General features: G+C 41.6%; 1 protein-coding gene across 3 annotated transcripts in view; it reads right to left on the reverse strand.

Moving 5' to 3' along the window:
• The window catches only part of SLC4A4 (solute carrier family 4 member 4), a 336,295-nt gene that overhangs the window by 138,580 nt on the left and 175,197 nt on the right, over positions 1–22,518 (reverse strand). For all 3 annotated transcript variants that reach the window (XM_004596192.2, XM_058667227.1, XM_058667228.1), the window contains one exon: positions 1,674–1,750. In XM_004596192.2, the coding sequence (XP_004596249.2) occupies positions 1,674–1,750 (77 nt within the window). The remainder of the gene's footprint in view (positions 1–1,673; positions 1,751–22,518) is intronic.

Genomic DNA, 22,518 nt, shown 5'->3' on the forward strand with positions numbered 1-22,518 from the left:
TGGATTCCTCCACCTTGATGCAGTATTACAGTTCAAATTCAATCAAGATTCTTTCCTTGCAAGCATATACCAAGCATAGGGTCCAGCTACTTATTGTCCAGATGGGTTGAACAGTTTCTTGGGGAGACCATTTCTGGTCAGAAGTTAGAGCTGGTAGAATATCATCCCAGTCAATTAAGAGTCCCAATATATCATCAACAGCAATTTGCAACATTATGGAATTGACATGGTTTTGAGTAACCAGAAACTCATTATTCTTAATCAACAGGATCAAGCTAGCTTCCAAGGAACACAAATAAATGCATGAAAGGAAAGGAATAACACTGGATTCTGGAGGATCTTAAAAGTCATGTAAGGATTTCTGAGCCTAACTTTTGAAGAATCCCACTATAAGCTTTTAATCCAGAGTAGAAAATGAGGGCTATAATACAAAAAGTATATTTAAGTGACAAGAAAGTGAGAGACAGTATCATTTCACAGGATTTTCCAGAAATTCAGATCCAAGATGATCAAGGTCCCAGAGTAGTAATGGTGAGGAAGAGAAAAGGGAAAGAATTCTAGAACCATTACATAGGAAAGAGCGAAATGTCATCTTTCCCATACTTCTGAGAATTCATCAAATTCTATAAACTCCAGTCATCACAAGAGCTACCACTTACAGACTACCATAACAAGGACTTTAAAAGAACCAAGCTTGGAAAAGAGGCATCTTCAAAGGGATAGAGACAAATCCCAAATGGTAGGGAGGAAGAACAAGATCATGCAAACGGTATGTAATCAGCATGCCATGGATGAAGCCAACCAGGGCCATACTCCTGTTGCATTAAAGGACAAAATAAAAAGTGAGAAACCTGGTTTTCTGAGGTGGGTTTTGTATTATTGTTTCTATTCACAAGAAATCCGGTGCCCCTCACCACATCACTGACCGGTTTTGAAATAACTTCCATAGGCCAAGTTTCCATATTTTGTTTTCCTAGAGCTCTCCAGTATGCTGTTCCCATGTAGCCCTGTGTCAACAGGCCAGGATTTCCATCATTTGAAACACCTGTGACTTTATTTATTTGAAAATGTGAGGTTTCTTTTAAGAGGTATATTTTGAAAATTATCCATATGCCATGTTATTGAAATATAATCTCCTTCCACAGATATGCAACCAATTGAAACAAATGTCCTAGTTTGTATAATATTATTTTCAAAAGAAGGAAAATAGAAATTAAAAACTTGGTTGCTCCTTGTTTCCAATAGGTCACTTACTTATGTTTTAAGATAAAAATATATGGCAAGTGAGATGACTCTCACTACTTTTGCCTTATTTAGGCCCTATAATAAGCAACTGCAAGCATGTCATAGCTCTTTAAAGCTACCAAAACATTCTTTTCACAAATTATCTCACTAACCACCACAGAAAGTCTGAGGTGGCTGTCATTTTATGGTGGTGACAACCAGAGCTCCAGGATTGAAGCTGTCTTGGTGAATGCATTGAAATAGGGAAGAGTAAGATCTCCAGTTCCTCTAAGTGCAGATTCATTCACACTCCGCCTCATCTGCCTTTGGCCACAGTGCTCTCCTGCAATCATATTAAGTGAGGCAAACAGCATTGCTGAGCCATTCTCAGCACCCTTGCATGCACATTCAATCTTTGTCTTCAAAACAGGCAAAAATTCTTTGCTTACCTGGTCCTTTTCTGGTTTGTCAGAAATGTCATTCAAGCTGGAGGAGGTCAGATTCCTGTGAGTCATGGCTGGACTACCTGGAAAATACAAATGAATGGCACTTGAAGAATCCTTCTCCCAAACACAAAGGCTTGGATTGCCTGCTTCCTACACCTAGGTAGATGACGGTGAAGCATGGTGCTGAAACCTGCGCCACATCAGCCAGAGTCCAGGCTGGAATACACACAAAGTTCCACGGAAAGTATGCAAAATTCTCAAATGCTCTGTTTAAGTCTAGTTGCCTGGCTCCATTTTAAGTTACATTAAACTTTAAAAAGAAACTTACAAAAGAATAAGCATTAAAATAAATTTGTTCTACTTTTTGCTATGATCATCAGTGAGGAAAAACCACCTGCCTTCCCTGCTCTGGCTAATAAGTTTATCAAGCTTAGCTGGTATTTTACTCAGAATGCACATTCTTTGCCTCAAAGTAGTATTTCACATCAGTTCTGTACAAACCCATTTACCAGACTCAAATAAGAATGGCTGATTTTTCTTTTTAAACAAATCTCTTCAAGTCAAAGGATAAATTTATTACATCAGGAATACCTCATGGGAACCAATCTCCCTGGCAACACAAAAGCTATTGGTAAAATTGATTTACATCTATCCCACCATTTCAAGCAGTGCTGTGCAGGAATAGAGGAGAAAGACACTTAGAAGAGCTAAGACAATTTTCAAGTCTACCCTTTGAACTCAACAGAATACTCAACTTTCTGCAGTTGCACAGGCAATTCTCCACTTCCTAAGCAAAAAGGTAACTTTTCAAACCAGGGTGCTTGACCCATCCTCTGAGAGTGCTGAGTAATGCATTCATCACTAATCCTCAGTGACCTACTCAGGTGGACCTCCGTGGCTAGAGGACAAGGGTGGAAAAGCAGGACTGATGTCTGAACACAGCTGCATGTTTGTGTCCAAATCATTCTTTATATTTCATACTTTAACTCCTTTAGATAGAAACTTCAGTACATACTTTTGCCAAAGACTAAGATCTATCCCTGGCAAGTTAATGTCTATATAACAGCAGCTCTTCAAATAATACAATGGCCTTTAACAACTAGATCAGAAAAAAAATCATGTTTTTCTTGAGTTAGCAAGACAGGGTATTTTTCCACTCTGCTGCATTTCATTGAATAAGCATGGCCTAGATCTCTTAAATCCTCTACCTGGTAGGATGTTTTATTCTAAGAAAATCTGAGCACAGGGCATTATTTAAAAGAAACTAACATCTGACAAACTGCTTTATGAGCAGAATTAAACTTCTTTGAAAGCCACAATGTCATCTTTGAATTGTAAGTTAGATTTCAAGTGCTGACTCAGTATAAAAGACACCAGGTACAAACATGATTGTCCCCAAATAATGCTCAGATTGAAAGTAGGAGAGAATGAGTAGATGTAATATTTTTCTTTATATTAAGAACCAAATCGGTTATTTGGAGTAACTGGGTGGAAGTTTTGCCTGAATTGGTGAAAGAAACTCAAATACTAAAATCTGAAAACAAGAAAGCCTAGGAATTCTCATTATAAAACAAGTTAATACCAGCTCCCATACATGAATACTGACTCCTGAAGATCAAATCAATTACACATACTTTTTAGTGCCAAAGTATTTGAAAGTAGTTCCTTGACAATAGGCTAATTATATTGACTAGCATTAGAAACTCTTCACAAATACTGAAAAGACAGATTTCAATCCAATTACTATCTCTGCTGCTATACAAACTTGAATTGGTAGAAGTCAATTAAATAAGAGTTTTATTACAATAATCACCATGGCTGGGGAGAGACATTTTCCAAGAAATCTCCTATACTATCTCATTATGCTCATCCTTCCTGGAGGAGGGTAGAATACGGCAATCTACATGAAGAAGAAGGCAAAGGTCCAACACAAATTCGGGCAGGAAAGAAATCTATTCCTCCCCCCCATCTGATTCTTATCAATATTAACAGCTTCACCAAAACTGAACTTGTTCATAAACTGTAGGATCCCTGAAGTAAACACTTCAAGTTACTGAGCACGTTCATGAGTATTTGTTTCAATGTTTTCCCAGCTGCCTCCCTGGAAAACATCCCGCATTCATTCCCTACTACTTTTCCCAAGTGCTCAGCAACTGGCTCCCAAAGCACAGTCCTGTAGCATCTTAATCACCCAGCTGTTTGTCACAGACCCACATGTATGCAAACTCACCCCAAATCAACTCAAAATCTCAGGTGTAGGGGTTAACAATGTGGGCTTCAACAAACCATCAAAGTTATTCTGAAGTGTAACACTGGAAACCAGTGCATTAAATCAAATATATACATACACACACACACACACACACACACACACACACACACGTACTGTGTTATAGTCAGAGTCTGAGTCGGACACAAAAAATATAAGTTGGAACAGCCAAACGGGTGATTCTGATATCTTTACCCTCCAAGCTACAGCTCTGAAATCAAGCAAATACTTAAATTAGCATCCTTACCACATTAACCTACCAAAACATCATATTTGGTTTTTCCTTTGAACCTTCACAGATTGAACCAAATACATAACTCACCATGTTTTGGCAACAACCTTTCCATAAACACAGTCCTCAAATAAAAGAAGACAGGATAAGAGGTAAAGGAGATGACAAAGCTCACAAACATGTGAATTTATGTGTGCCACTTTAGGTAACCTGGGTTCCTAAAACACAACAAGCCCCTCACAATGGCCAATTGTGAATATTTTTCACTAGATGTGCAATAAGACACACAGAGTAAACCAGTGTTTTCTAGCTAGAGTTTTCATATAAGAATGAGATGACTATGAGAAAATATGCCCTGTATGAAGAAGATAAAACATAAGGTGTCCTATGGTAGGTAGGTCACTTCCTGGGGCAGTGGCAGTTCACTACTCTTGGTAGGCACTTTCCATCTAAATTCTTGGGCATAAAAATACCTCATGATTGTTCGTAGTACAATAAATCTTTCTCTCCTTAAGTTTGATGAAAAAGGAAGAAGAAAAGAGAAGAAGAACCAGCTTCAAATGTGAACTCATAGTTTCCATATCACTGTTTTCTGGCCAAAAGCAAAAAAGAAGCTTTGAAGAAGCACATTTTCAGGCAGTTTCACACAATCCAAAACAATTTCATTTTCAAAGTACCCACTTGGCAGGTACAAACTGTTTCCATAAAAATTAATTAAATTCTGTACTAAATTTGAAAATCATCGTTATTCTTTAGCACACATGTGGCAATGAGCAAAGTCCTTTGCAATTACATCTATTAGATACAATTAAAAGGGGAGAGGAGACAGGATGACACAGGCAGAGGTTGATATGCAAATGTGCACCTAGAGAAAAATGTAAACATATATATAATAAGAATGTAGACGGACTTCTCCCTGACCTCACATCTCCATGATGAGCCAAGATGGAAACTAGACATAAGCTAAAGCAACATTTATGTGGTCTATAAAATGCACTGCATTTCCCTCTTAGGAATAGAGACCTTTTTAGCACAAAAAAAAAACAAAGGTAATTTACATATTACAGACATTTAAGTCAGTCAGGGTGTCAGAAAATTCAGCAGTATAGGTTGCTGTGTTTTCAGTCCTTGAGACCATAAAGCTAACAACACATTTTCAGAATATTGCATGCTAATCTGGCCTGTGCCCTGATGGACTCATTAGCAATCTCCACTATTACATGCTGGCAGAGAAAACCTACTGTAACATGTATATACACAAGAGAAATGACCAATTGATCTTTTTTATTGGGTACTTTAATTTATGTTATCTTATTTAACTTTCATACCAACAGTGTGAAATTATCATTAGCATTATTATCATTTTATGAATAAAAATGAACTTTAAAGTGTGAAGTTCATAATCACACAGCAAATGGTAAGACTGTACTGTATGTAAACATGAATCTCTTTTTTAAAGATGTTTCAGCTGTATATATCTTTATTGAAACAGTGACAGAGGGAGAAAGGAAGAGAGGGGAAAAGAAAGAATCTTCCTTCTGCTAGCTCACTTTCCAAATAACTCAGCATCCAGGGCTAGGCCAAGCCAAAAGCAAGACCGAGAGTCAAGGATGTCACCTGAGTCTCCCACATGGCTGGCAGGGTCCAAAGATCTGAGCCATCATCTCTCTGCTGCCTTCCAGGCTGCATTAGCAGGAAGTCATATTCAAAGTGGAGTAGCCAGGATGTAAACAGATGCTCTTAACATAGGGTGCTAGTGTCAGAAGTGGCATTTTATCCCACTATGCCACAATTTCAGTCCCCACCTGGATCGCTTCACAGCAACTACAATGTTGCTGAGAAGGAAACTGGTCTCTATATCGTGTAAACCCATAAATTTCATCATGTCTAATGAAGGGAAAAATATAATAACCAACCAACCACAAATATATTCTATTTCCATGCCAACTATGTGCAGAGTCACAAGGCTAAGATATTTAAGGCATCTATGCTCATGGTTTCCAAATTACTTTTTCTCGAAGATATTGTATGTGTTTCTTTCTTTTTTACTTTAATAAAGAATAGAGAAAATATTGAATGAAATCACTCTGTCTGCCACTGTTATTAAACAGCAGCCCCAAACTACAGATCGGTAACTAAGAACAAAGGATGCTAAAAGCAGCAGCAATACTATTATAAAAGAAAAATGCCACTTGCTTCTGAACCTCCCAATTCACAGTCATAGCCAAGTGTCTATAAAAATCCACAACATACAGCCAAGCATCCATTATTTCCACAGGTTTTCCATATTTCAAGCTTGTTATTTCAACTGCAATGTAGTCAAACAGGAATATAATAAAACAAGGACAATAACTTGGGACATTTAGTAAGCTTGACTGAGGATGTAAAGAAGAGATGGCTGAAACTAGGCTTGGAATTTTGTCACATCAGATTTCTAGCTTTGCATAGACACAGGTTATCAAGAGCCGTTTTTTTTTTTTAACCAAAAACAGCCATGAAATATGCACTTCATTAAGACCCCAACTCAATCCCATTCCCTACTGCCCAACAAAATACAGAACTATTAAAAAAGTACAAACATTAGGCTAATGAAAGATATAAATACCATCAGTCAGAAGCAGCCCTTTGAAAGAATTCCACAACTATGGAAAATCCAGTTGGGGCATTTTTGTCTGTTTTAATTGTTTTTACTTTAGAGGACTTCTTCTTGTTTGCCAGTCATGGTTTAATGTATTGCAAACTCCAGTAGCCCAGAGCCAAGTCCTTTAGTTTGTCATGTTCAGATCTACAGCCTCAGAGCTTGGCATTATTGACACTTAATAAATACTTGTGAATAAATAATAGTAACTGGGTATCATTTCATTCCATTTGGAGTTACCATTAGAAACACTACTGCATGAAAGATAGTACTTTCTAAAGGCCTCAGACTTGGAAAACCTAGTGTAAATAAGGAAGAAATCTGTAGCTGGCCCAGGACTAACAGGATGGACAGGCTCTGCCAAAGTGGCCAAAAGCTTTCAGGCAGCAGTGGAAACAGAAGTAAGAATCAATACAGAGGAAGGAAGAGTCATCCCTTGTAAAGCAAGAATCAAGAAGTGAGGAGGAAGCAGAAATGAGGCATTATGCCAGGACCTTGGCTGCAAGAAAGGAGGTCCCTGGGGTAGAGAAGAGAGGGGAGTGAAATAACTGTGTGACTTGGCTTGGAAAGTGGAGCATTCATGGAGGTAAGAAGACGCCATCAAGACATCCAGGTAACCATTAAAGTATGTGTGTGAGTTTCAGCCAAAATGTAAAGTCATTGCTAACACACAGGACAAAGACAATGGAAAACAACATTGTTACATAGAGAACCGGATGCGTGCAAAGATCAGATCACAGCATAATAAATTCTGTATCAATGAGGGCCACAGACACTATTCTTTTTATTCTTTTTAAAAAATTGTTATTTTCCCTGGTACAGTTTTATAGGTATAGAGATTCCCCCTCTACTTCTCCTTCCTCCTTTTCCATTCTCCATCCCTCTGTTTTCCATCATATTATTACAATAGTACAGTCCTTCAGCAAACAGTCACAAGTCCAATATTCTGCTATTTGAGTGTATCAGGACATTGTAGGCGATATAAGCAATGGTAGAAAGTCCAGTATCCTACTGTCCTTTTAGAGATGCAAATGGTAATAAATCTTCACTCTGTGGTATGCTAGTTTCCATTACAGAGTTCATCTATTGTAATACATGTATATACATGTTTACCTATATATAGTTCTCTATTATACTACTTCTGCAGTGTATATTCCCTTTGATAAACTATCAAACCTCAACTTTCTTGATCTCCCATTCTTGTTTAGTTGCTTAATTTTCTGATTACTCTGAGGGAGTCAATATTAGGTATTAGACATTTCCTTTTTAAAAAAAGATTTTTTTTTATTGGAAAGACAGATTTACAGAGAGAAGGAGAGACAGAGAGAAAGATATTCTGTCCACTGGTTCACTCCCCAAGAGGTTGTAACAGTCAGAAATGAGCCAATCCATAGCTAGGGACCAGGGGATTCTTCCAGGTTCCTACATGAATATAGGATCCCAAGGCATTGGGTCAGCCTCTACTGCTCCCCAGGCCACATGCAGGGAACTGGATGGGAAGTGGAGCAACTGGGACATGAACCAGCGTCTATGCAAGAAGAGGATTTAGCCACTGAGCCATCGTGTCAGGCTCTAGGTCTTAGATATTTCATTGTCAAATAGACAAGATTCATCTCTTATCATTCTCTTAAATTTCCACAAGCAAAGGAAAAATACTGTACTTCAAGGTGACCCCCATGCTAATAACAGTGCTCTGGTCATTCAATTTTCAGTATGGTCTCAAATACACAGTTTAATATGATTTAAAGCATGTCTTGCTCTTTCTTACACACATTTAAAAAACACATAATTCCACATACCTATAAAATTGTATTCTGGAAAATAATAAGCAAATAAAACATATAAACTCTAGTCAGCCAAGGAAGAATTCCAAAACAGAGAAGCTTGGAAAATCTCCTAAAAAGAAAGGAACCTATAAAGCACATCAGAGAAACAGTGAACCTCACAATTGCAGTACGTGGGATTCTATCATAGACACTCCCTCTTTCCTGCTCACACACATGTATGGCATTCATCTGTACAGTTAGCCATGCAGAAAACACAGGAACAATATAAAATGATAAATAGAAATTATTCCACCCAAAATATGAAGGTGTAAATATATAAAATAGGTGGAAAAAAGAATGGTAACTTCAGCAATTCTGTACTCTATAGCAAAATGGTAAATGGTAAAGACCCATCAATGGCAGAATAGGATAAAGTACAAGAGCATTTTGCTGTCTTCATTCCAAATAGGCACTGACCCAAAGTGCTTTTCACTAACCGTCCTCAAGTCAAAGAGGCATTTCCGGAGGCACCTGCAGCCACATCATTCCCAAGACATGCATCAGGATCTGACTTGTTAAGTTTGGCCCACACTCTTGCATCTATATTTAGATATCAGACCCTAGATATTATGAAGCTTCACTTGAAGGATTATCTGATTTGACAGCATGTCCACGTCTAAAATATTTTAAGAATGCTTTGTAAACTGGGTATATGAGTTAGTCAATAGCCGTGCGCTTTTCATGGATATTTTTACGCACACTAATTCATTTCCCTACTATTTACATTAACATTGAAAAGACATTTAATTAGACTTTAACAGATTTAATATAGTTTATAGATATAATTCTAAGTGTATATTGATATCCAATTCCTCCTTTCCCACAACTCCCACTCCCTCCTCACCTTCCTCTGTCTAGATACTTGCTAAAATGATGTATCAATTGTTTTTTCAAAACAGAAAAGGTTTAAAAGGAAATCAATGTAAAGTGCTGGCAGAGGAAGGGAGCGCCGTGAGGAAGGCTGACCACGCTTGTGTCAGCCAGAAGCTGCAGTGTGAAATGCATACAGAAGGAGTCAAAAAAGGGAGGATCCACTCTGCAGAAGCTTCATGAAGGGAAACACCAAGTACCCTGGAGGCAAGTGCAATGTGCAATGCAAAGGGATGGAAACATCCAGAAGCCAGGGGACACACACCCAGCATTCATGACCAGTTCATAGCATGCCTGTTTGCTCAAGAGGCATCCAGAAAAAAGGGAAGGATAATTATTGCACATGCTTGTCCCTCAGAGCAAAATCCTGGAGTTTCTAAAACCTGGAAGATTCCAAGGATGCTGCTTCCTGCTCATTCTAAAGCAAATGCTTCTTCTCAAATGCATATGGACAATGGGGGACCCTTAAATGTTTAGTAGATGAAGTACAAGACTAAAACATACAGACATCATAAAAACTAAGCAGAAAAAATCATTCATAAAAAAGTACAATTTAAAAGCCAAAATAGAAATCCTATCAGCTCACAGAAAAATTTAAGAAGATACTACATCTATAAAACACAGGACAGGATGCTGTGAAAAACAGTACAGGATAAAGGTATTAGAATGGACAATTACTCTAACTAGATATACTTAAAATAATCGTGTGTTTCATATGGTGGTGGTAAAAACAGAAAACTTCTCCACATGAAAGTTGCAAAATAAGGGCCAATATAGTAGTGTAGCATAGTAATTGTTTGTTTGCTGTGCTGAAATCCCAAATGGGCACTGATTCATGTCCTGGATGTTCCACTTCCGACCCAGCTCCCTGCATAAGGCCTGGGTGGGTAGAGGAGGATGGCTCAGGTCACTGGGCCTCTGTGCCTAAAGGAAGGAGAGCTGGAAGTTTCTGGCTCTGACTTAGGATCAGCTCAGTTCCACTTGTTACAGTGGATGGCAGACCTTTCTCTGTTGTCTCTCTTCTCTCGATAACTGCGTTTCAAATATATATTTATTTGAAAAAAACAAGAGATGTAAAACGATAAAATTTTCCAAAATGCAAGTGGAAATAAGCAGTCAGACAATAAAAGGACGTATATCTCACCAATCTAGAACGAGGAAAATGGAGAAGAGAATATTATCAAGCAGACTATTTCAGGGCCACAATAGATTTTTCTTCAGATTACTAGGTCTCTAAGTAAAAATAAACAGAACAAAATCACCAAAAAATAAGCAAAAGAAAAAACCATCCAATGTGCTGATAAATCATGATGAATCTTCATAACACCAAGAATGAGGGAAAAATGTAAAATTTTCTATCTGCAAAGAGAAAGAGGAATTGCCTCATAGAATTCTCTCAAGCACACAGAAGTAACACAAGTTAATGGAATCAGGCTTTCCATCAAGAACTCAATCTATCTCAAATAATTAATCTATTATGGGGGCCAGGGGAGAAATAAAGAAAAAAAATTACTCCCACTCTTCCCCCAAGACCAAGTACACACACACAAAACAAAGGCAAAAACCTTGAATGTATGTATTATACCCTTTCCTACAAAGTTACTTGGCAATGCTTTTACAAAATGAAGAAACCAACTAAGCAAGGGACAGACATACTCTGGCAGTCAGGAGAGCAGTGGCATGAATGCCAGAATACACACTCTGCCGCACAGACCCATGAGACTGGGTCTCATGTGGGCAGCCGGAGGTGAAAGGAAAGGGAGACCATGGGGAGGGTCAGATATTCAGGGATGTTCAAGGCTCATGCGTATCCTTTAGCTATGGAAAGAGCTCGAGAATACAGTAACAACAGACCATGGTTTAAACACAATTTAAAACTCTAGCTGTAAGAAAAACCAGACACACACACACACACACACACACACAGAGTACTTATAGCTCATGACATAGTTTTAGAGTGAGTTCTATTCATATAGTCATGATCATAGAAATTCTGTTTATGGGTTTCCAACATTAGAATCAACTGACAGAGAAAACACATGATTTATTTATAGACAGAGACGAGAATGTGAATCCAGGCAGTCATGACGTTTCTGAGATAAAAGCACTGATGGCAGTGATCTGGAGCCTAAGCAGAGAGGAGAGGAGCTGAGAAGGGAAGATACATCCTTTCCTGCAAGGTAAGAGGTAGGAAGATCGTGTCAACACTTAGAGGTAAAATTAAAGCATGGTTGCTTGCTCAAAGTGCAAAAGTAACCATGGAACTAAGGATCAAGACGCAAGCGTACTTGCAAGAAAAAGCATACAGATGGAATGCATTTTTCAATCAAGGAATAACACATGCTACTTAAACCCGATGAAACAGAAGTAGGAAAATAAGCTGCTTATAATATAGATATGCAGGCAATTACATGGGAATAAAACCAAAATGAGACTTACAGATCACTGAGAGGAGGAGGAGTGTTGGATACAAGGGCGCCTGAGAAGGGGGAGAGGAGGCAGAGGTTTATTCTGCCTGAGAAGTCCTACCTTACCATTTCATGCCATCTGCACATATACATACACATGTCTATGATCTCCTACCAGAATTCTTCATCGAATCCATCTTTATTATTTCTAAGCACTAAAAACGAAAATGAAATGTTAACTAGTAGTCAACCTTGGGGAAGAGTATAATTAAATCAAATTCTAATACCAACAGAGATCAATTTTTTATTTTATTTATTTTTTGGTTTGTTTGTTTGTTTGTTTTCTTTAATATTCATTTATTCATTAATTACATTGCATTACATGACTGGGATTCCCCCCCCTTCACCCCAAACCCTTCCCCCATCATGAATTCCTTCACCTTGATGCATAACCACAGCTCAAGTTCCGTTGAGATTCCCTAATTAAAAGTTTACACCATACAGAGTCCAGCATCCCACTTGTCCAGTTCAAGTTCAACGGCCTCTTAGGGAGGCCCTCTCAGGTTTGTAGGCAGAGCCAGCAGAGCGTCACCTCGATCAATTAGAAGCTCCAACATATCATCAGCAACAGTCCAGGTATGATGAGGCTGGTGCAGAGTCCACTGATTGACATAGTCCGTCTTAGGGTTTCCCCTTGTCCAGTTTTCCGCTGCAAGCATAAAGCTGAGGTGGTTGATTCATCTACTCCATTTTCCATCTTTTTTTGATTAATGCTTTGATTCCTCCATTTTGTTCAGGGGAATCCCCCTAAAAAAAACTTTGAGGCATTCCCAGTCCAGGCTCCTACATGTACTACTAGTAAGCACAGTGCCCGCCACCGTCCATCACTCCGATCAGCTGATGGTTTTAACCCCTGGGTTGGTTCTCTTCTGAGCCCCGACCTCTATTGGAACCAATGAGTATCGCATCTCTCCCCGGCTCTGCCCATCACACTCTCGTCCCTCACCTAAACCAGTGGGAGGAGTGCTGGTCGGGTGTTGCATTCCCTGCTAGCACAGGCCATTTCACCTTGGCATTTTGTGTTTTATACTGTTTTTTTTTTTTTTTTTTTTTTTTTTAATCGCAACCAAACCCGGCCAGGCCCCCACACAGTTTCAGCACTTGGGCTTGCCAGTGGATGACGTGAACCGACTCAGCCTGATCTGCCCCAACCCGAGCCAAGTGTATTCCAGTGGGTCACATTCCAAAGCCTCTTCTGGGTTATTTACCTCCATGCTTCTTGCGTTTATTTGTAGAGTCAGTGTCCTGTCAGAGGATCTGTTCAGGTTCCTCCCTCCGACTCCTTCATGGTGTCGGGCTTCACGCATTCCAGCAGGTCCTTCAGCCAGCTCCGCTCTTCAATCCATTCTGGTTCCTGTTGTTGAGAGTTTCAGCCCAGCCACGGCTCGTCCATACCCACGCATATCTCATATGTGGCTCAGATGGGGTTGAGGCCTAGCCGAGCCCGTCCAACATCTATCCTGGTCCTCCGGAGCACCAAACTGTGCTGTGGTCTAATCCGGCATGGTGCGTCAAAGCCGAATTGATATTTGTGCCAAGGGATTACAACTGTGACCCGACCAGAACTCAGCCTCCCTCCAGTTCCTGTGCCCCTTAGTGGTAGGCTCCACGCAGCCAAGGCCTCCACCACGCTCTCCAACCAGGCCTGTTGCCAGCCAGTGTTAACTATGCCAGAGGTTGCTCTGGTCAGCCCAGAGCGTCCTATAGACTGTCATGCCTCCTGCATAGACTCCACCGGCCCTTCTAAACCGTCCAATGGGGTCAGAGTGTCAGGGGATTGGTCCACGTATGCCTTACACATTCTAGCCCCGAGTATGGTTCTTGAATGCCAGTCAGTGTCATAGTAATGCCTTCTGTGACCCCTCTGCTGATCCCTCATCCTATCAGGTAATGGGGCATCCTGCTGGAAAAGCCCGGAATTTTGCCTTTTAAGTGAGCTGATGTTGGCGATCGGCACTATAAAGTGACTACAGGTTCTTCAGAGGAAGATTAAATGCCTTTGAAAAGCTTAAGGACTAATACATATTCTCAGAGTACTGTGGGTTCAGCACGGAGCGTCTCATGCAGCATATCAGAAAAACCAAATTCCAGAACTTCCTGGCCGGGCGGCCAGCAGGCGAAGCCTGGCGCCAAATGGCGCACTGGCCACCCGAGAGCCTCGCACCCCATGTACCTGCGCAGGTGGTGGAAAGCTTGGCTGTGTTAGGCTGGAATCGTGGCAGGGACCCTCGCACCCGGGCCGCATGGCGGCCCGGGGCCAAGCTGCTTGGGCCCCCGCCTGGATCGTGCTAGCTAGCTCCTCCCCTACTCCAGCCCCTGGCATGGCAGCTCAGAGGCGTTCCCAACCCGCTTCTCAGGGTCCTGGGACAACCTTCCCGCCCCAAAAGGAGGCCATCAGACCAGGACCCCGGCAAATCGGAAAGCTGCCCAAGAGCCTCGCACCCCATGTACCTGCGCAGGTGGTGGAAAGCTTGGCTGTGTTAGGCTGGAATCGTGGCAGGGACCCTCGCACCCGGGCCGCATGGCGGCCCGGGGCCAAGCTGCTTGGGCCCCCGCCTGGATCGTGCTAGCTAGCTCCTCCCCTACTCCAGCCCCTGGCATGGCGGCTCAGAGGCGTTCCCAACCCGCTTCTCAGGGTCCTGGGACAACCTTCCCGCCCCAAAAGGAGGCCATCAGACCAGGACCCCGGCAAATCGGAAAGCTGCCCGAGAGCCTCGCACCCCATGTACCTGCGCAGGTGGTGGAAAGCTTGGCTGTGTTAGGCTGGAATCGTGGCAGGGACCCTCGCACCCGGGCCGCATGGCGGCCCGGGGCCAAGCTGCTTGGGCCCCCGCCTGGATCGTGCTAGCTAGCTCCTCCCCTACTCCAGCCCCTGGCATGGCGGCTCAGAGGCGTTCCCAACCCGCTTCTCAGGGTCCTGGGACAACCTTCCCGCCCCAAAAGGAGGCCATCAGACCAGGACCCCGGCAAATCGGAAAGCTGCCCGAGAGCCTCGCACCCCATGTACCTGCGCAGGTGGTGGAAAGCTTGGCTGTGTTAGGCTGGAATCGTGGCAGGGACCCTCGCACCCGGGCCGCATGGCGGCCCGGGGGCCCAGAGATCAATTTTTTAAACAGTTTAATCTTTTAAGTAGTTCATCATGCTCCTAATAAAATAACTATTTATCCTATTTGTAAGACTTACAGTAAAACTATTTTTCTGGAAGATGTTCTCTAAATTATGCAATATTCTAATATATGGCTTTAGTCAGCAAAAACCCTATACCTAAAGGGGCCAGTATTGTGGCACAGCAAGTAGATCCACCACGTGTTAAGATGGTATCCCATATGCACATGAACTCATGCTTCTCCACTTCCAGTCCAGTTCCCCACTAATGCATTTCGGAAAAGCAGTGGAAAGATGGCTGAAGTACTTGGGCCCCTAAAATTATATGGAAGACCCAGATGAAGTTCCTGACTCCTGATTTTGCCTGATCCAGGGAGTGAATGAGAATCTCCTCTGCTCTCCTCTCCTCTCCTCTGCTCTCCTCTCCTCTCCTCTGCTCTCCTCTCCTCTCCTCTCCTCTCCTCTCTCTCCCTTCCCCTCCCTTCCTCTTACCTTCTCTGTAACACTGTATTTCAGATAAATAAACAAATCTTAAAAAAAATCTTACACCTGGAAAGCATGAATGTATGCAGAAAAGTAAGCCATGCAGCATTCAAACATATGGAAATTGATTTAGACACAGATATAGACACAGACATAAAACTGTGATATAACCACTAAAGAAAAAAACATGACCTGGGGAAATGTCAGATTGGCTTCCTTGAATAGTTGCTCTTCAAAGCCCTGTTGAGTGTCCATCAGTTAAGCTGACACACACTGAGATTTCAGGGACTACCAGGTCACGCCATCTCCACTGCAGTCTCAATCCAAGAAGGTGCAAGCTCCTCCAAACCCCCAAGTCCTCTCATCCAAGTAGTTCGAAGACTGTCAGATTAAAGCGCTGCACAATTGAGAGAGCACAAAGGCAGGGAACAACTCTTGTGGTCCTGTGCTCATATACTCATGTCCTCCCCCTTGGAGAGGTTTTTATGCCAAAGTCAGACTTAGAATCAGACGATGTGAGAGCACTGGGAATGCCAAACAGCCCAGAGTTACTCAGTGTGGGGCTCTGATGGGAACTAAGCTGGGGTCAGTACTTCCCTACTGGAAAGCTCATGCCAAACTGACACACTTGCAGTCCTGGTTTGACGCTGGCCTCACAGGTCACATCAAGCTATCCACCTCCGAGAAGTCCCAAGGGTGAGTCCACTTAACTCTATGACACAGATATGTCTGACATTAACAGTCATGGCCATGACTTTTCTCATGGGGAGTGAGAGATAGGGTGAAGGCTCACATCTCAGCTCTCTGGGGAACTCGTAACGGGTCCATAAAGAGAAACAGAAAAGCTTTATAACAAGAAGTGATCATGAAACGACAAAATCAGAGGAAGAGAAGATTATAAAATGTGAGCAATATTACCTTTTTAAGATTGTTGAAAGTATCAAGTTAAAAAAGTCATGAGGAAGTGCCCCTTTCATCTATCCAATAAATGCCAGTTTTCTCTTTCCCACTGCCCTGCACACACAGGCATAAATTCTGTTTGAATCTAAGACCCTTACTTAGAAAACTGAGCTAGGTGGAACTCAATAACCCATCCACCAGTCTACATTTTCCAGGCTAGGGAGAGGAAATCAAAGAACTGTTTCAAGGTGGGCATCGAAATCATCTGGGTTGACCCAAGAATTGAAGAACACAGCCTACGTGTCACTGTTACTTATCACATGGAGGGTACCTGGCAGCTACGGACAAACCAGTGAGAGCCAGCATCCAACAGAAAGTTAGAAATCTCACAGACATTACAGGTCATGAATAACTATTGACTCGAGAAATCTAGTGCACTATGCACCTCACTTACTTCTGTGTGTAAATGACAGGCATTCAAAGTTCTTAAATGACAATCTAACATATTTTTGAGGATACTCTGGTCTTGGGTACATTTCAGTACCAGGCCTTCTATTGTGGAAAACATACATATGTCTATGTTTACTATTAAAGTAGTTTTTAGTATAAATTGGGTAGGAAAAAGGACAAATGGTAATATATTTGAAATATCATAAAGAGGCGGGGGACTGGGCCCAGCACGATGGCCTAGCAGCTAAAGTCCTCGCCTTGAATGTGCTGGGATTTCACATGGGCGCAGGTTCTAATCCCGACAGCCCCACTTCCCATATAGCTCCCTGTTTGTAGCCTGGGAAAGCAGTTGAGGACAACCCAAAGCCTTGGGACCCTGCACCCACGTGGGAGAGCTGGAGGAAGCTCCTGGCTCATGGCTTCAGATCGGTACAGCACTGGCAATTGCGGTTACTGGGGGAGTGAATCATCGGAAGGAAGATATTTCTGTCTGACTCTCCTCCTCTTTGTATATCTGACTTTTTTTGTAATAAAAATAAATAAATCTTTAAAAAAAAAGAGGGGGGTAACTCATGGTCTGTTTGACTGGGCCCAGTTATGCTAGTTGAAGTTTACTTCAGCCAGTGGGCAAAAGTATTTACTAAAAAAGCCATTTCTGCTGAACCAAGGAAAAGAGAGAATGAAAAAGAAACTCCTTTATAAAGCATACTATGAATCAGCATCACAACCCCAGCTTTAAAATTTCCCCAGTACAGTTATACCAGAATTTTTTCAGTTATATGTTTTCTCTTATTACAGTGTGTCTAGTAAATGTAGACACCCCCACAGGATTGGGTAAATTAGGATAAGTTATCATCATTATGGTTCACAGTATCTCAGCCTTAAAGGATACCTGGAGAGCATCCAGCCAACTTCTCACTGAAGCAGTTTTTCTCCCATAATGTTAGAGGAGCCAATCTCCTAATGTCTACGCATACACAATGGTGACAGGAAACTTGTCACCTCACCAATGCTGCTACAACAAAGCTCTTTCATATATATGGCTGAACCTCAATATCCCAGTCTCATATGTATGGACTAATAGAGAATATGTGGTTTGCATTGTTTCCCAACCAAAGCACCCACGGGAGTTGGCATTCATTTAAACACATATTAATATTCACTAGTCATTTTAAGAATAACATATGCCCCATTTGATTCTAAGCTTAGCCAATAATTCTCATAAGTATAGGCCCTTGCTTTATGCCTTACAACTTTTGGGTACAGGAAAGTTAGTCCCCCTAAGTTCTCATTGCTCCCAAGAAGCTGGTCAACAAAGCTATGTTGCTGGGAAAAGCCTGCATCAGACACAAGAGGGAGGGGAGGATGTCTTCACCAATCGAGCTTAATGGCTTGAACCTAGGAAAAACTAAAATCCGATCAGGTCATTGATCCTGCTAGAAAACAATGGATCTAAAAAAAATCATATTTACTCCTTACCCAAAATCTCTAGAAATCTCAAGCAAATATTTTCGCCACTAAAGTGCTCCTGAGTCAGGTCCCTGGTCCTTTGCCCTCTGAAGCAGCAAAGCAGAGCCTACTGTTCTCCACATAATGGATTTAGGGACGCTCACGGCCTAGTTAACTCACCTTTTTCTAATTCCTCTAATCACTGCTTCTGTGGCTGGGTGTAGGTCTCCGGCTACCCGAACAGCTCCTAGGAGTTCTCTAATTTCTCATTCTCTTCCTTCAGATGTGAATCATTTTCTCTATAAGAACTTCTCATCCCACTCAGGGTAAGCTCAGTGTATCATAAATATCATTCTTCCCTTAATGACCACAACATTTTCTTGGATGTTCTCTGCAGAGAGGGCTGGTGTCTGCCTTATTCTTTGTATATTTCCAGTACCTAGTTGAGCTCTAGACAAAGAACGATACTCAAAATCCATTTACATGAATGAGTGAATGAATAATATGAATGAATAAATACAACACTGCAAAACTCTCACTGTAACTGGACATAATGAAACTGTCACCACAGGAGGGGAAAGGTTTCCTCCCAATGCAGGCTCCGGATAATCACTCTTCCAAAGACAAGTCACAACTATCACGGACACTATTGAAAATAATAGCAGCCACGTGAATGGCTTACACAAGTCCCATTTTCTGGTAGGTTCTAGGCATATCCCGGAAACTCAGACTAAAATCATCTCAAGACAGCCTTTGAAAATTGGCAAAATGATTCAACTTTGACACAATTCCTAAAATCCAAGGCCTAGTTTAAATGTGGTCCAGAAGAAAGGTCTTTTAAAGCAAGAATTTACTGAGCAGAAGCACTTCTCATTGTAATTAGATTTATCCTGTTCTTCCTCTTCAAAAAGGATGATGCTGATATTAGTTCTCCATTATATCCACCTAATAAGACTATTTTGATTTGTAACCATGGTTACCACTGGCAGAATGTTTCTGCGTGTACGGTTCCTTCAGCCGAGAGCTAATCATGGCCATCATAGTCTGTGTGCTGAGCCCTGGGGCTGATAAGAATGGGCCTGGGAACAGAGAACCATCTCAGAAAATGATGCTTGTGAATGTTGACTTGTTGCTTCTCATTGAGAAGTCTCGGTAATTCCACTTCTGGCTAGCAGACAAGCACAGTATCTGTGACTAAATGTGGGGCTGAGAGTAGCAAGAATGAATAGCAGAGAGAGTAATGAGAAGGAAACCTAGCATCTGCAGTCTACATACTTGAGTTCAAACCTTGATTCATCCCCTTACTGGGTATCTCAAACAGCCACCCATCAGAGAGGCCAGTTTATAATTGTAGAATGACTTCAGGTCCTTATGGCAAAAACAACAGTGATTTCCTGTCAGTCACGATCATTACCACACAGATGGATGATGGTTTGGTTCTGCTGCTCTGTCCTTAGGCTAGGGCTCACATGCATGAAGAAGTTGTCCTTTAGACCACCACTGGCTTGGAGGAAACAAAACAACAAGGCATACACTGCCTCTCATTGCTCCCCCGGGAAAGAACTAGAACATCTGCTCATATTTCCGTGATCAAAGCAAGTTGTGTGGTCACAGTTAAGCACAAGGGAGCAAATAAGTAGAGTTCGCAAATGGGCCCAGAAAGAGGGATAGCTGGAACACATATAAGTACCCTGAAAACTGTTCCAGCGCCTTCTCCCAGAACTGGTCAGTGATGCTCAAATCACAGAACTATTTGCTGGGAGCTGAACTGAAAACATGATGGCTGGAACAGTCACCCATGGCCTGGATGCAACATCTCAGTTCTGGTTAGTCTGATCATGATCAGAGCGCCCTGGCCATGGAATCTACTCCTCAAATTCTACAGTTAACAGCAGCCCCAGAAGAGCAGAGCTTCCCAGGGGTGTCAATGCTCCTGAGTTGAGGGGTTCTGTGAAGGCCACGATAGGAAACATTCAGACAAATTACTCCTAGAGACAGGCATTTGGCACAGCAGTCAGCTTGCCACAATCACATCAGAATACCTACATTTAAGACAAGCCCTGTTTCCTGTACATGTGTTCCCTGGAAAGCAGCAGATGATAGTTCAAGAACTTGAGTGTCTTACACAGATGTGAAAGACATAGGTTGAGTTCTGGGCTACTAACTGTGGCCTGGCCCAGATCATACTGCAGCATACATTTGCAGAGTGAAGAAGCAGATGGAAGATGTCTCTGTCTCTTTGTCCCTTTCAAATAAGCTGAAAATAAAATTACTGGGGATAAAACTACATTGAAGGGAGAAGCCTCACTATGTTTATGAATAAAAAAACTGGTTTCTTTTCTGTGCTTCCCTGTTACCTCATTTTTTCTCTCACTTTCAGGTTGAGTGTTCATTGACTCAATAAATGACATATCTGTGTGCTACATACTATGGTAAGCCATGGATAATGAACAAATCAAAGCTTCATCCAAAACAGCCCCCCATTTATAAATGTGTATGGCTCAATCACAGCTCCCCACACAACCAATAATAAGACAATCAATGATTCATCATTCCTTCCAAAATGTGTTTTCCCCAACAATCAGCAACAGATGCGGAGCTACCTGCTGTACAGGAGGCTTTTCGTAAGCTAATGTACATTACCCATACCAGTTAAGCAGATGCAACACATATCATTTCCTCTTACTTGCTTTCAGATTGACTAAGTTCTTAAAGATGACCAGAGCACATGTTTCCCACACCAGTGAATTGAGGTCAAAATACAAAATCAATCTGTGTGGTCCAACATTTATGGAACATCTACTGCGTATGTAGCATTACGTTGGACATTGGGTACACCAAGATAATCAGATGTGGCTCACACTCTTTAGGTACTTTGCCAACAACTAAGGAAACGTATTATTATTATGTGTAATATTAAATCAGTGGAGGCAGAGACCCTGTGGTGGGACAGGGGAGGCAGTACATGAAACACAAGTGTGTTAGAGAAGCATGAGCTTCAAAAATTGACTGGGAGCAACTGGAAAAGCATGAGAGAGCATAGATGGAAAAGCACTAAATCTAAGCACTTGAAAATTCAAATTACAAAAGCTTGTGATACAAGGATGCGAAAGCTAAAAAAAAAGAAGAAAAAAAAAACGATTAGGTAGTCAGGCCGAAAAAAGAATCAATCTCACATACACAGAACTTCAACTTGATCTTGATCTTAGAAAATCAGGCTAAGCTTTAGCTTGGAAATGGCAGAGAGTTGTCACCAAAGGTCTTTGAATGGACAGAGTGATGTGCTCTGAAGCTTAAAGGTCCTTCAGTCACCGTGAACGGTTTTCAGCCTGAGTAGGGGACAGGTGGCAATACAGTGAGGTGGAGGGTGTATTAGGAGCAACAGAACTGAGATAGGAATTCCCAGAATAACTCTAAACACCATGAATATTCTACTCACCACAGAAGAAAAGCCCTATTTTTGAAGATTCTGCCAGCAATTTTCATCAAAGTAAAATTTTACTGTTTGTTGCCAAGCAGAAATTTCATCATTAACTTTGAAACTGATATCCACAACCAGAACATCGCATTTGCTTCTCCTCCAGTCTCTTGCACTCACATATGCAGACACAGTAATTCAAGTAGTTAGATCTTCAGTTGTCTCCATTAATTAAATCCAGACATTGTTCTACTAAGAATGCTTTTCCACATATTTACATGAAAGCTTCCATTAGTTTTAAATTAACCTCATCTACCTCAGAAGTTCCTATAAAACCGCAGTCCCAGTAGGCCTTCCCTTACAAGACAATCCCTCCTCCTCCAACCATAACAGTATGCAAGACAAGATTTTTCTGCCCATTGCTTTGGCCAGCTTCACATTGTTTTCAGTCTTGTCAAGAAGGGCACAATCCAACATAAAGGCACGAGATTCCTGGTGTGATTGGGTGACAGTCATTTCGGCTGCCCATGAAGTATTTCTGAATCGCCACCTTCTGAGTAACACAGCCAATCTTGGAAACGGAATGAACGCAAGACTCATTGTTGCAAATGAAATGTACATGAAAGTGACATGTATCATTCATTTCTAGCCAGAAGTTGAACAGGCAGCCCATGAGTCACCATCCACAACCTTGCCCAGGGTTACAATGATTGTAGAGGCATGTAATAAGAGCAAGCTTC

This window comes from Ochotona princeps, chromosome 7 (assembly GCF_030435755.1).
Source record: "Ochotona princeps isolate mOchPri1 chromosome 7, mOchPri1.hap1, whole genome shotgun sequence".
Taxonomy (NCBI): Eukaryota; Metazoa; Chordata; class Mammalia; order Lagomorpha; family Ochotonidae; genus Ochotona; species Ochotona princeps.